Below are 15,779 nucleotides of genomic sequence, written 5' to 3'. Positions count from 1 at the left end.
GCTATAGCTGAAGAGGTCAAACGAAGGAGATAATACTTAAACAGAGACTTTACTGAGCCAAGAATTAGCCAAACAGGAAAAAGATTACATCAGAATAAGAAACAACACTTATCAAGGCCCAGAGGGAGGAAAAAGTTTAACTCTCTTGAGGAATTAAAAAGAATGTAAAGCTCTCATAGTGAGGGGGAGAACGAAATGAGATTGGAAAAATCAATGGGGGTGAGAGTATGCAAAATTTTACAGTTTAGATTTTATCCTAAATATAATGGAAGCCAAGGCACGCTTAGAAACATGCAAATAACACGATATGATTAAGGCTTTTGTGGATGCTATGTGGATAATGGACTGAAGGCATCAACATATGAAGCAGGGAGACCATGGAGGTTACTGCAGTGGTTCAATCTAGTGAGGAGAGAATAATGTACTGATTAGAGAAAGCTTAGACAGGGGGCAGATCAGAAACTCTGAGATCCTGGTTTCTTCTACGTACTGAGATGGAAAAGTCTGCGAAGGATTAGGTAGGAGAGACATCAAATAAGCAGTTATATATCCCGGGGGTGCCAAAAAATGTATACGCATTTTAAGAGATGTTAACACTTTGGTCAATGTTTGCCGTAATCAGAAGTGTCTGGACGCTGATGGTAACCACTTTGAGCACCTCTTGTAATCGTAGAAGCCAAACGTGACTTGTATTCATCTTTTGTTATAAGCATATATTAGTACAGATTTTTCCTTTCTTAAAACGTGTATACATTTTTTTGGCACCTTTGTATATATACACATTATGTGGAGTTTAAAGGAGAGATACAGGAATAGAAACATGTCTCTTGATAGCATTTGGAACAATGAGAATAGACATCACCAAAGGAAAGAATATAATTAGAAGGCCCAGGACCAGACTCTGTGCAACTCTGACATTTAGAAGACAGAAAGAAGAGAAGGAATAACGGGAGTAATAGACACAATGACCAGTGTGACATCAACTAAAACAAGAAAAGTACTGTAAGCAGAATGGGAAAACTAAATATAATGTTGCTGCACACGCAATCTAGCACCATGTGGCTGTGACCTTGCCAGACAGAAGCCAGAAAAGGGTTAAGGATGAAGAAATAAAACCATCTGGGGCAAGTAGGATGGCGAAAAGGCTACACAGGTCTCAAAATACCCCGCCACAGATGCCTTATCAATTACAAAGAAGAAAATGGCAACCATACAGTAAAAAAAAAACACCTCTTGGGTATCCTTTTGACCAAGTCATCAAAATTAAAATCATCAGTGATGGGAAAAAGTGACATCATGTGAGTCTCCTAATGTGATGCACTGAGGGAGGACACACCATTCATGTAGTATTTCTGGCAAAAAGGAATAATCTGAATCTATGGAAATAACTCAGACAAACCCAACTCTGGGGGCTTGTTCTTGAAAAACGTCAATATCACAAAAAAAGGCTAAGGTGCTGTTTCAGATTCAAGGAGATTGAAGATTATGTAAAGGACCATTTTTTTAAAAGAGGAGAATAAAGAGACGTGACAACTGAATGCAATGCATGATCATGGATGGGTTCCTGGAACAGGAAATGTTACTATAAAGATTTTTATTGGGACAATTGGAAAAATTTGTATATGAACCATATGTTAGATATTAGCATTGTGCCAAAGTTAAACTTCTTGAATTGTCCTTTTCCTTAGTAGATACATGCTTAAGTACAATGTTTAGAGATAAGAAGTCATGACTTCTGCAACTTCTCTCAAAAGGTTTAGCAATTTTAGTAATAATTAGATATATGTGAGTGATAAAAACAAATGTGGCAAAACAAAAGAATATAAAAGTATTTATCATTGGTGAATCTAGGTAAAGGGTGTAAGGAATTTAGTGTATTAACTTTTCGAGTTTTCTATAAGTTTGAAATTATTTTGAAATAAAGAGTGAGAGGTATGAATTTACGAAATCTATGAAAGGGAACTGGAAAATGAGATGGTAACTAGAGGAGAATAAAAGAAAGAAGACAGCATTTTCAAGGGTGGGATTAACAGAGCAACTTCATAAACATATACAGGGAAGAGTTTTGATGCAAGGAGTAAAATCGATTATTAAAGGATAAATGCCTTTGAGAAAGTAAATGTGATCGAGAACACAGCAGAAGCACTGGTCTTTGGTGAAAGAGAAATACTTCTCATATCAAAAATAAATAAAAAAAGAGGAAAAATGAATACCCCTATTACATAGTCATTTGAACTGACAAGTTTATTACTATTAACCTGTTTACTACTGACACTGCCTTAGTATAAAGAATGAGAGGAGAGCCAAGCAATACCAACCACCAAAACAAGTCACATTCCAAAGTATATTTAGGTTTATTTACCTCAGATTGAGATAAGCCTATATGTGCTACTTACATACAGTATAAATTATTACTATACTAGCTAACTATGTAATATTTTTATAAGTTGCCCAGGATCTGGAAAAAAAGGAAATGAAAAATATGGCCTAGCAGGTATTTGTAGATATTTTTAAACCAATAAAGTCATAAACAGAAATATATAGTATTAGTAATATTTTAGAAGTAATCATCCACTGTAATTTTTAATATTTATTTTACAAATAAAAGTGACAAAAATCAAAATTTTAAAAACACGTATTTTAAAAATTGAGGTAAAAAAATCATTTATAATTAGAAGAAATGTCACAAATATAATTTATGAGAGCACAAAATACAGAAAATTATCTACCTAACTGATGCTACTAATTTTCACTTCTGGCATGCCTAGTAGACATCTCTTCCTCCAACCCAGGAAATCAGGAATTTAAAGCCCAGACAGTTTAGAAGTAGGCATGAGCACTACTAGTCAGAATAGACATCTATCAACCCAGGACCTATAGGCACAATAGCCAGATGTGGGTAAAGGTGTAAGTACCTTGAAACAATTCATATCAGAAAATTGCCCAGCCAGCTAAATCAGGGTCGGATACGGGCTAAACCAGTGCTTACTCAACTATGATCCAAAGACTGTATGTTGTCACCAGTCAGCAACAAGATTAAGGAGCTTACACCACAATGTAAATCAAATAGGCCTATAGGCTCTATAGTTTAGTTCAGTGGATATTTTTCCTGTAAGATTTTCTGAAGGAAGCAGTACATTGATTTACATTCTGTATCTTTACGAGTAGCTCTGGGCTAAACAACTCAGGAGATCTAAACTAGGCCTTTTCTTCTGTGGCTTCAAATCAAGGAGTTTTTATCAACTAAAGACAGATAGACCTGTCACCCCAAGTGACAAGCCCTGATAAGCTATTGCAACTATGCTTTCCTACTTTCATTTTGTTTTGTGGAGCAAAGTCACAGTTGCTCAAATAAGTGGGGAAAGGATGCAGGGGATGACAAGTGGGAAGTAGAAGAGAAGATACAGATATACCCTTTCAGAAATAATAAATAACAAGTAAATTTCACCAGTAGTGACAATTAGATGCAGAATGAAAGGGTTACAGAAGATGAAAACTGTAGGAAATTCTCACACAATTAATAATGCAAATTGTAAAAAAACTTAAACTGCAATTACATAGAAACTAGTATTTCTAGTTACTTTTACAGTCTCAGGTATTTTTATACTGTTGTGATGCAATACAACTAAAAGAATGAAAAAGCCCAGTCAGAACAAAAATTACCGTTCATATACAAATTCCCCAAATTAGTAAAGAACTAAAGCACCTTTTCTGGGGGCACTGATTTTTTTTTTTTTTTTAACATTCTATTATCTTTTGTTGCTTATAATGAAAAGGAAAGACATAAATAAAACTGATTTTTTAATCCAATTGTAACATACATAAAGGAGACAAAACTAAATTCAATTGTCAATCAGTGTGAGTCACTGTACCAAACTCAATTACACTGTATCTAAAACACACTAAATTTATTTACTAATAGAATGGTATATAATATGCACCTTTAAAATATCCTATCTTTTTTACTTACGTTTATAACTAAAGAAACCTTTGGGCTTCTTGCTCTCCAATGGGATAAATGTTCCTATGATGAAATCAGCAATGGCAAGTAGCAGAATCACCAAAAGAACAATCTGAGCCTGGAATTTTTAAACATTAAAAATCAAAATCAATCTCTTATATTTATACATTGATTCAGTTCCACTAGATAATAATTTCCATGAGGGAAAAGATTTACCTTGTTTCCTCAGTGCCTCAATTTCAAGCACAAAGTAGATGCTCAATAAATTTGTTAAATTAATGACTAATCTTTAAAGAACTATCCTAAAATGTTCCAAACAGTGAAAAATGGATAACAAAAGTAGGATCATGCCATATATTTCTGAAATGAATCAACAATATGCATGTCCTCCCACAAATCATAAAGCATTATAAATTCCAAAATACTGCAGGCTTTTCATTCTGTATCATTCTTTCCCGTTCCCTCCACCATACAGTACAATCTTGACATGGAGAACATACTTACTACAAAAACAAGTTTTATACCAATTCCAAACACAATATTGAATGTCTGACAGTAATAGGAAAAAAAGAAAAAGTACAGAAAGAAGACAACATCGAGGAGGGGAATTCAAGTAGTAGCAATGGGACTGGAAAAAAGGAACAATCTATGAGAACAGCCATCTCTCCTCTTCCACTCTTTCTGTTTGTTTTATTGGCACATAACTGACATAGAACAATACCTTAGTTTCAGGTGTACAACATAATGATTTGATATTTGTATATATTGTGAAATGATCACCACAATAAGTCTAGTTAACATCCATCACTTACCTATTATGGGAAGTTTGTACCATTTGACCCCCTTCACCCATTTTGCCCACCCCCTGCCTCTCCTCCTCCACTCTTAACCTCCCAATAAGACTGAGCTGCTACCCATGAAAAACTGTGTTATCTGTGGGAATAAGAACTTATATGCTAATCACGTCCCAGGTAGTATGAAATTCTAGTCTTTTCAGTAAAGTCAATTTGTTAAAGGCTTAAGTAAATGATTGAATTTTATACTAATGACTTAAATAACCATGGAAAAATTATTCTTTCAGACTTTCCTAATTTTTGGTCTGGTAAATGTTATCATAGCTCATACAGAGCACAAACGTCAGATTTTCTACAATCTCTAAAAGTAAACACAAAGAAACCTGGAAGGGACTTTTGAGTTCTCAGCAGTGTCTTGTGGATATGCATTACTCAGGAAACTGTGCTGTGACACATTCTCTCAAAAGATACAGAAATAAGTTTGAGTGCTCTACCTACATGTTAACATACGACTTCAGCAATTTCCCCCAAAAACAGTGGGACTGACTTTGATTGTCACGATTTCTGAGATTTCAATAGCAGGGAGCAAGATTAGCTTCTCTTATCCCTAATGGGCATTAACTTATTGTCCCCATGTTTATTTTTGAAACCGATCTCTTAAATAAATCACAAAGCCAGCAGTTTCATTTGGGCTACCTAATACTGATCTGAGCCTTTCTATATAACATAAACCAAGAATAGAGGATGGAAGGGGAGATAGGAAGTCAAAAAATTTAGAAAGTACTGTGTTTAACTGGATTCTAGACTGGTGGCTGTCTCCAAATATTCCCCATCTTGTCAATTAGAAAATAACCTTATGCATAATTTTTTCTGAAAATGGCCATTTAGGAACCTTCAAAATCTAAGAATACTACTACACTTTATAGCATTCCTAAAACAAAAGCTCTAAAAGTTCATATATTAAAGATTTACAGATACTCCGATATCATTACTTACTTTTGCTTCCCACTCCATTCCAGCCACTGAGATACCTAAAAGGATCACCACTGTAATGGCTCCAATAATTCGGATATCATTGAGTTCATCTATCATAAGTAAGGAATGTTCCTAGAAAAAGAGAATTATACATGTAAATAGCAATACTAATTATTTTAGATAATGTCTTTAATTATTTTGAAATATTTTAGAGAAAGCATCGCGCCTTACATGTAGAAGTTGAATAAATGCTTATTTAACAAATGAATACGGAGACCTAAGGAAAAGGAACGAATAGCTATTTACTATTGAGATGTCATTCAAGTATCTGCTGACATCAAAAATATGACCAAATGAATAATTCTATATTTAGTGCAGACACAATAAATCAAAAAGAAAAACTGCTAACAGGCAAATAAAAATCATGAGCAAATAGTACTAATAGTTAGAATTTTCTTAAGTTACGTAGCAGAAATATATTTTGTATTTGTGATTAGTGAACTCATGCTTTAAATGGTCTTTAGTTTGCATAAAGAAGAGATCAATACACTTTCATGCAGTTGTCCAAAATACACTGTTCCCATTCTATGAGCAAAAGTATTTGTGGTTTAATATCAATGAAATTAAAAACATATACTAAATGATGAAAAAATATAAACTTTTGATTATTAGTTGCTTACTTATAGCCCTTCCTTTACTCCACCTTTTGGTCTACACAGATGAGGTGCCAACATTAAGTGTTGTTTTCAAAGTTTACACTTCGTAATGTACCACATACTAGTACAGAAGAAGAGTTACAACCTAACCTAACATGAACTATGTCAGCTGAGGATGCTTAATCCTACTTCACTTCTACTATTTTACACACATCCTAATAACTCTTTTCAAACAAGTTCTCTTCTAAACTCCAGAGCTGTGTTATCAACTACTTTCTGGCCAGCTCCACTTGGATATACCTCTGGTTCCTCAAATTAGACATCCAGAACTAAACTGTTCTGTGCTCTCTTATCTCAAGTGAATGGCATTACCTTCCATCTAAATCCCCAACTCAGAAATCTGTGTATAAATTTGAAGTCCTTTTTTCTCTTTTAATTTCTCACATCCCATTGATCAAGTCCACTTATTCCACATTTCTCAAACCTCTTAAATTCACCCAGACCTCTCCAGCCCCACTGGTCAGTTTTAATGTAAGCCACATCTCCTCTCCTGGGATAGCCTTCACTTTCGTTTGTGATCCCTCAAACCCATTCTCTATACGGTGGTCAGATATTTCTTTAGGTCTCAAATCTGATCATGTCGTGGTCTCCAACTCCAATCAAGTAAGACCTAAATTTAATAGCTAACAAGACCCTTCCTGACTTGATTTTTTTCCTCCTCTCTCTAGTCTCAAACCTCTTGTCACTTTGTGCTCCAGTCATACAGAAATATTTAGTTTCTTTTTTTTAAAAACATGTCACACTCCATCCCTTCCAGGCCTTTGTTTCCCTTTCTTCCCCGTCCCCCTCAACCACAGCCCACCTCTCCTTGACACACCCCTTCTACCCTTTGTGTTGCTAAGGCCTCCCACAGTTATCCACTTCTGACATTCTGTGATGATTTTCTCTTTGTCTATTTCACACACCAAACTTCTTGAAGGACGAATTTTGTGTGCATCACTGTTTTTAGCATCTAATATGGTGAGTGGCACAAAAGCCCGCAAAAAAGATATGGGAAACAAATGACTAGAGGAAAGGTGAATTACCTTAAGCAACTCCACCACAGTTTCTGCAAATCCAACCACATACATAGCAACTGCAACAGCGTTGGCAAAAGCGAAGATGAGGCCAATTGCACCACCAAACTCTGGCCCTAGGCTTCTAGATATCAAGTAATATGCTCCTCCTAAAGGAAAAACACAAGTACTAAAGTTAGGATTTTAAGTGTCCTAATCCATCAGGTGGGTGGGCCTCATTCAATCAGATGAAGGTCTGAACAGAAGACAGACCTCCCCAGAGCAAGAGGGAATTGGTGCGGCAGACGCCCTGCAGCCTCCATAATCATGGGAATCAATCCCTTCAAATAAATCTTTACACACATACACACACACACACACACACACACACACACACACACACCCATTGGTTCTGTTTTTCTGTAGAACGTTAATATAGACATGTCACATGGTAAATATACCAAAATCCCTATTTCCATATACTAGCAACGAACAATTAAGAAACTGAAATTTTAAAAAGTAACCTACAATAGCACTCAAAAACAAGAAAAATTTAAGTCTAAATCTAAAAAATATTTGCAAGATCTGTGTACTGACAACTTAAAACAAAAAAAAGTTAACTGAATAGATATACCATGTTTATGAAATGGAAGACATAGTCAAGATATTTATTCTCTCCAAATTGATTGATCTCCAGATTCAACTCAATTCTAATCAAAACTTCAGCAGGCTATTTCCCAGAAACAGACAAGGTGATTCTAAAATTCATATGAAAAGGCAAAAGAACTAAAATAGCCAAAACAATTTTAGAAAAGAACAAAGTTGGAAAACTGACACTACCTATTTTAAAGAATTTCTATAAAGCTACAGTACGAACATAGTATGGTATTACATTCAGGATAGATCTATAGATAATGGGCCAGTAGAGTCCAGAAATAAACCACACATGTAGGGCCAATTAATTTTTTTCTCCAGCTTTATTGATGTTCAGTTGACATGTAACATTGTGTAAGTTTAAGATGCACACTGTGACAATTTGATACACCTATACATTGTAAAATGCTGGCAAAATAAGGATAACATATCCTTCACCTTCTTGTTATGGTAAAAACGTTTAAGATCTACTCCTTAACAGCTTTCAAGTATACACTCAGCATTGTTAACTACCGTCTCCATGGTATATGTGAGATCTCCAGAACTTACTCTTCTTATAAATGGAAGTTTGTATTCTTTGACCAACATCTCATCATTTCTTTCATCCCCTTGCCACTTTTCTACTCTGTTTCTATAAGTTTAGCTTTTTAAAATTCTACGTAAGCATGATTACACAGTATTTGTCTTTCTCTGACTTATTTCACTTAGCGTAATACCCTCAAGTTTCATCCATGTCGTTGCAAATGGCAAGATCTTTTTAAGGTTGAATAATATTCCTCTGTATGTGTGTACATAGACATATATATATATCACATTTTCTTCATCCATTCATCCATCAGTGAACACTTAGGTTGTTTCTATGTCTTGGCTATTGTGAATAATGCTGCAGTGAACATAATGGAACGTAGGGGCACAAGCATCTCTACCAAATAATGATTTCATTTCCTTCGTTTAAATACCCAAAAGTGAGATTGCTGGATTATATGGTAATTTATTTTCTGAGACACTTCCATACTGTTTTCCATAGTGGCTGTACCAATTTACATTCCCAATAATGCACAAGGGTTCCATTTTCCCACATCCTCACCAGCTTTTATTATCTAGTCTTTTTGTTATCAGCCATTCTAACAGGTATGAGGTGATAACTCACTGTGGTTTTGATTTGCATGTCCTTTTTCATGAACTTGTTGTCTTCTTTGAAAAAACATCTATTCAGATCTTCTGTCCATTTTTTAATCAGACTTTTTTTTTTGAGTGTCTTTAGTTGCGCTGTCGTGGCTGCCTCGATGTACTGAATCAATTCAAACCATTTACCTTTCATGGTCATTTTGACTTTGGGGAAGAGCCAGAAGTCGCACGGTGCCAGATCCAGAGAATAAGGTGGATGAATACACACCATAATGTTTTTGTTTGACAGAAACTGCCGTATACCAGAAGCAATGTGTGACACAGAGCCTTTCCATTGTGATACAAAACTATGGTGAATGCTGCTGCCAAGAGCCATGTAACGGAAAGGCAGGGATTTTCAATATCGGAAGCAGTGCATCAAACCTTAGTAACAGTGTGTGACAAGTTTCAACTTGTTCCATGTAGTCAGCTGGGTGTGAACTATGGTTGAGAGAACGTGTGTTTTAAAGTGTGCTGTAAATCATCCTCCATTATGACAACACTCCTTGTCACACATCGCTTCTGGTATATGGCAATTTCTGTCACATAAAAACATTACAGTATGTCCTCATCCACCTTATTCACCGGACCTGGCACCGTGCGACTTCTGGCTCTTCCCCAAAGTCAAAATGATTCAGGACATCAAGGACAGACCAGGACAGACCAAATAAAGACACTTACAAAAGAGGACTTCCAGAACTGCTTCAGAAAATGGCAAGAACGATGGGATAAGTGTGTTCGAAGTGAGGGAGAGTATTTTGAGGGGGATTAATGGCAATGTGGCTTTTACTGAAATAATTTTTTTTTTTTATTTAATCATTCACTGTATTGTTTGATCACATCTCATACTTCCACTGCAGAAGCAAGGGAAAATAAGGGCCCTGGTGCTTTCTGTCTGTCTGATTAAATGGGGGAATCCAGGGTGTGGAAAGGGTTGGGGGGTACAACCTATACTTTTCTAGGTTGGTAACTGTTTAATCTCTGAAATATACTGTTAAAGCCAATGTTAAGGTTACTTAATAATATTAAATGTCTCTCCTATGGCAAAAAAGCACACAGCACTAGGAAAAGTATAAATTCCACATACTTCCACAGGGCTGGAAACACATACCTTACAAAATGAGAAAATATTATTCAATATTAATAAAATATAGATACATGTTATAATTCAGATAAGAATCAAGATAAACAAAATTAAACTAGTAAGCACTATCTAAAAATAGTTCTTTATATTAATAACTACATAAGTTTAAAAGGGGGCTCTTCAAATTGAAATTGCTAAATAGAACAACTGCAACCTTTAAGCAGTATTTTAGGCAAAATATTTCCTTATTAATCAACTTTCAGTCAACAGACTGAAAGTGTTCTCCAAACATCACTATTCCCATAGTATTCCTCCATTTCTCCGATCTAAGCCTTTGGCACCCTGAGCCTCTGCATAGTTCTAGCTCTATTACTCTCTTCTCCATACAGCCCTTTCAAGGGAGGCAGTCCAAATCAATTCCTCAGTGGCTGGGCTAGAGAAGATCCACTCCAGGCACTCTTGGTGTCACCCTACTAAAACCTAAAATAGTTTATTAAGAACAGCAAACAAAGTCACATCTATACCTTGAGTCTCTTCAAGTTTGTTGCAACCATACCGCTTTATATTTTTGGTCCTTGGAAAATTTTGAATAAAAATTCTTTGTTCCAGAGATATTCCCAGTCTGGAATGTGCTGGCATCAGCCGATAGTGTCATTTAATAAGTTCCTCTCTCTCCTGCATATTCTATAAAATGATTCCTGGAGCTGAAGGCATGAGGCGATTCAGAGTCAATTTGTTGGAAACAATACTTCACAGGTTTTCTTACTGAGTAAAGGGTATACAAAATCGGAATATTCTAATTCTCTTTCATTCTTATTACACAGAATAATTATCTAAAGAACAAATCTCTTGTTAATTTCTTGCACCGAGTTCAGGAAAAGCAACTTTCATTCATAAAAGCTTTATTTAACATTAGATTCTTTACCTTTATTTTTCAATTTTCATAGCATTCTTTAGCATTCTTCAAAGGTGAAAAAAGATTTTTTTGTGGGATCTGTGACCTTATGGATCTTATCATAGGTTTGTACTCAAATCAGTTGTTATTAGTAGTGGTATTGCTGTCCAAACTATCCAAACTTCAGTATCACCTTCTTCAAGTTGGTTCCTGGGTCTTTTTGACATGAAATTAGTAGCCTTTTGTTATCTTCTTTACTTTCAGATGTGAGATGTCTAGCCTCCTCTAGTACATTTCCTGCCCAGATCTGGAAGCGACCTTTTCCCCAAGGTTCCCTGCTTCCTTTGAGTGGAAATACACAACATGGGCACTAAGGGTGCTCGTTGCTACTGGGTTGGTCATTTGCTCCAGGTGATTTTTGTGGACAGAGCTAAGAAGTGTGTACTTTTGGGATAAAAATCTATGAGTCATACCGATCTGATACTCTCAATTTAGAATCATGAATACAGGGTGCAATGTAATCTCTTCAATTTTTATACCTGTATGTACTTTCTCCCATGTGGAAAATCCTATTTTCTCAGGAAACCAAAATAAATCCTGTTAGGGGTATCCAAGTCTATGAAGCACATAACAGAGAAGACTGAAGAGGCTTACGTTCATTGAAAGAATCCCCAGTAAATGGTCAATACAGATGATGCAGCTCATTTATATTCTGTAAAGGCTCAGCCAGGTGTCCAAAGTCACCATTCAACAAGGGAAAAACAACTGCCTTCTAGCAAAGCTTCAGAGTATTTGGTTATTTCTTTAAATTAATGCCTTTCTCTTTTTTCTTCAGGTTCTATTATTTCAGCAAATAGTTGCTCTCTCATTTATATGAATATCTGATAATAACAGAAGGACTTGGAATTGTATGATCCATTGGGGTTTTTTCCTATAGTTTCTTCCTTTGTGAACTATCGTTTTGAGGGAGCTCAGGCAAAATTGCAATACATGGTAATTTACTGAGGTACATCTTCATGCATTCCACATTCTCATACTTCCTTAGTATCCCAGGACAAAAGACTAAACACAAAGTCTCTGAACTAGATGAATTTGTGTAGATATATGAAAACTACTGATATTATTGAAAGATGAAATGGGTTTTTACTCATAATGCAGAAAAATCTGTATTTCCCATCAATTTGAATTCACATGGAGAATACTCTGGAGTTCATGCTGCCAGTGGCTTCATGTCCCATTCCCCTTGAGGCTTACAACCTAGAGTCAAAGGCTGAAAATGAGGAGAAATTCTTTCATGATTTCCGGTTCTCTCAAATATCAAACATCCCAACCCATTTCTCCTGCCACTTCCACTCCCCAGTGGTAACAGAAAGCAATGAAGCATGGGGCATCTAGTACACAAGAAGCCAAAAAAGACCCTTTTAGTTGGTGTTGTCTGGTAACTCTGTTGGGCATATCCACAGCTTACACCCCATATAACTCAGTCCAGACTCATGTGCACATGACACTTCAGCAGACGGTGATGCATGTTCAGCATAATCATAACCACACTGATACGAGTTCCCAGCATTCCCCCAGGGCCATGCTGATCTGAATCCTCTGGCATGTAAGAAATATGAAGATGATGGAAAAAATGAAAAGCTCAGTCTGGTTTTCTCTATCTCTCTCCAAATATCTGATGCAGATAAACCAGAAATTGACTGTATGTAATGTCCAATACAAATCTGAAAAAGAGTTGAGGCAGATGGAACAGGCTGCTTCTTTTCTCAGTTGATCTGCTAGGATGACTTTGCAGACGCTGGTACATATTTTCTCTCCTTCTCCTAGGATCTTCTCCTCGTTCTAGCTGTCTGACGAGTTTTGGTGTGGAAAACGCAATTCCTTTTTTCTTGTTCTCCGGGGTCCCAAGGCCATTCTCCTGGTCTCCTGGGTGCTCTCACTGAGAGGATAAAAATCTCACAAGGCAGACCTTGAAGTTCAATGAAAGAGGCCTCAGGGCACCCATAGAAGAGAGCTAGAGTTGAGGGTATGGATTCAGAGTCCCAGGTGTAACTCACAAAAGCTGTTAGGTCATGGGGAAAGAACTCTGCCTGTTTCCCTCAATGGGGAGGAATGAGGTCACACCTGTATAACAGTGACCGAATGCAGGATGCATGCTACTGACCCCAAGCTTAAGCCTGAGAGGAGGCAACAAGGGGCAGCCCAGTGAAGATGAAACCCAGTCAGAAGCTCCACTGTTGCTACCAAATACAATGAACACCCTAAATAATTTAAAGTGGACATGTTTGTGTATGGGTCAGTATAAAATTTTATATTCAAATAGACTTGTTTGAAAGTGCTCAGTAGCAAACTTTTTTACCTGCACAGACCTAGTATGTTGCTTTTAAAAGGTGAAAAATAAGATTTAAATGTCGTGCTTTTAGTAACAGTAATCTGATGACGATGATGTGCAGAGACTGAATTTACCTCCTCGTACAAATCCATTCGTGGCTATGGCAGAAGTAGATAAACCCGTGATAGTTGTCACAACAGTGGCCATCATTATTACAAGGACTGACAGACCTTTAGAGAAAAAGAAGAGAGACTGAGAATGCTTACACCTTTATTTTAACCTGCCATATTTACAACTGGATAGTCTGATTATAACTTATGAACTACCTTACTTTTATCCCATTTTAAATAAATCAAATCTGAATTATGAAAAAAATGACATTAAAACAACAATCTTTTACTAAGAAGAACACAACTTAGAATCTTATACTAAGGAGAACATAGCTTAGAATGATTCCAATCGCTTGTATTATGAGGTTCAGAGCCTAGACACGAACACAGCTTATTCATTCTCAGTGAGTCAAGCAGCCTGAACTTCACTTACCTATTCCAGCTTGACCTACAATCCATGACAGTCTAATGAAGAGCATCACACCCCAGATGTTTAACATACAACGTACCTAGGAAAGGAAGAGGCCACGGCACAGATGAGGAACATGATCGAGTATAATACAGCAATAAATGCTAAACTAGCCAAAAGCACTATAACATACATTTAAAACTATAGAAAGTCATTTTAAATATAACTATTATCCCACCATTTAACAGTTTTTTAAGAGCTTAAATGTGAGCTAATGTAAGTATAATGTAATATGTGAGTGTGTATATACAAGTGTGTGTGTGTACACACACACACACACACACCCATAATTTTCTGAAGCAGCAGAATCAACTGAACACGAAAGGTACAAGGAATATTTTAAGACTTCAACCCTAAAAAACAGTAGTCGATGTTCTCCTTTATCAATGGAAGTAAGTTTAGTTTTTGTTTATTCTTTCATGACATCCTCATGTCAGGATTTCTACAAGCGATTTAAATATTACATAATATTTGTCAATACAAAATGCCAATTGTTCACATATCTTTCAAAAACTATTTGTGAGACCGTTTCCTCATTTTTATTTATTATGTTCAGATATAGAACATAATCTTCTAAAATACTAAAATCTAAGCACAGGCAAACTAAACTATCTAGAGCTTCACACTCACTATTGATTAGGCAATGAAATTACTACTAGAACTGGGATTTTCCCTCTACCTCTCCCCTACGTGTCAATACAACTCCTTAAAATTAAGTGCTTCTGAAGTCCCAGTGAGAGGTCACTTGAGTCTGTCTAGTCAGATCCTTAACGTTGGTTTGAATACAGAAAACAGAGAAGTAAATCGGAACCTTAATCACCTAAAACTATCTACTGAAGGGACCTCATCACTTAAGAAAAGGATTTCTGTTCTATACATTTCTCTTCAAAAGACACTGGGGTAGCAGGAAAGGAAGCAGGTATATTTCAGCTCTGTCGCCTGCTCCACTTTCTTGATTCCAATGCTCTCGTCAATTTAACAGCTTCATACTTACTGAAAAGTCACAATATACGAGACTTACAAGAGACAATGAAATACAGTGTAGAGGTAGTCCAGTATAATTTGATTAACTCTAAAATTAAGTCTCTATGTACATACTAATACACCCTTGATCCAGCCAAACTTCACAACTCCTTTACTTTCCGCCGTATATGTGACCACAGCATCTCTGGCAGGAGTACTTTCTTCCCCATTTGCAAAGCCATCCTCAAAAGGTTCCTGGTTATAAAAGGAAATGTAATTTAGAATTATTTAAAATTGAAAATCAACTGATAAAAACAAATATCACTAAATGCGCTTAACCATGTTTAGAAGGACATGGTACAGATTTCCAAAAATGAAGGGTTCCTGAATATTTTACCTGAAGAAAATGTAAAGCAATCAAGTGGAAGACACCTTACTTACTGAGCTTTAAAAATGTAAATCTTATCATGACAGTAAATCCATTTCAATCATTTCAGATTTTCATTACACTGTGGTGGTATGTGGAGAACATAATGAGTACTGTTTGCTAAGCTACTCGGTCAGTCGATTCACACCTTTGTCTTTCCAGCCACCTCACACTGCCGAGGCTGGCATCCCTTCCGCATCTGAAATTTCACCATTAACCATTTAAAACGCCTCATCA

The 15,779-nt window shown here is 36.2% G+C and overlaps 1 protein-coding gene across 2 annotated transcripts in view; it reads right to left on the bottom strand.

Moving 5' to 3' along the window:
- Positions 1-15,779, bottom strand: part of SLC12A2 (solute carrier family 12 member 2) — an 85,696-nt gene that overhangs the window by 44,539 nt on the left and 25,378 nt on the right. For both annotated transcript variants that reach the window (XM_033110166.1, XM_033110167.1), the window contains exons 2-7: positions 15,251-15,370; positions 14,117-14,192; positions 13,708-13,803; positions 7,472-7,611; positions 5,752-5,862; positions 3,971-4,079 (exon numbers count right to left, since the gene is read on the bottom strand). In XM_033110166.1, the coding sequence (XP_032966057.1) occupies positions 3,971-4,079; positions 5,752-5,862; positions 7,472-7,611; positions 13,708-13,803; positions 14,117-14,192; positions 15,251-15,370 (652 nt within the window). The remainder of the gene's footprint in view (positions 1-3,970; positions 4,080-5,751; positions 5,863-7,471; positions 7,612-13,707; positions 13,804-14,116; positions 14,193-15,250; positions 15,371-15,779) is intronic.

The sequence above is a fragment of the Rhinolophus ferrumequinum genome, chromosome 7, assembly GCF_004115265.2.
Source record: "Rhinolophus ferrumequinum isolate MPI-CBG mRhiFer1 chromosome 7, mRhiFer1_v1.p, whole genome shotgun sequence".
NCBI classification, from domain to species: Eukaryota; Metazoa; Chordata; class Mammalia; order Chiroptera; family Rhinolophidae; genus Rhinolophus; species Rhinolophus ferrumequinum.
The sequence above is the reverse complement of the archived record's forward strand: the minus strand, read 5'-3'. Positions and strand labels throughout refer to the sequence as shown.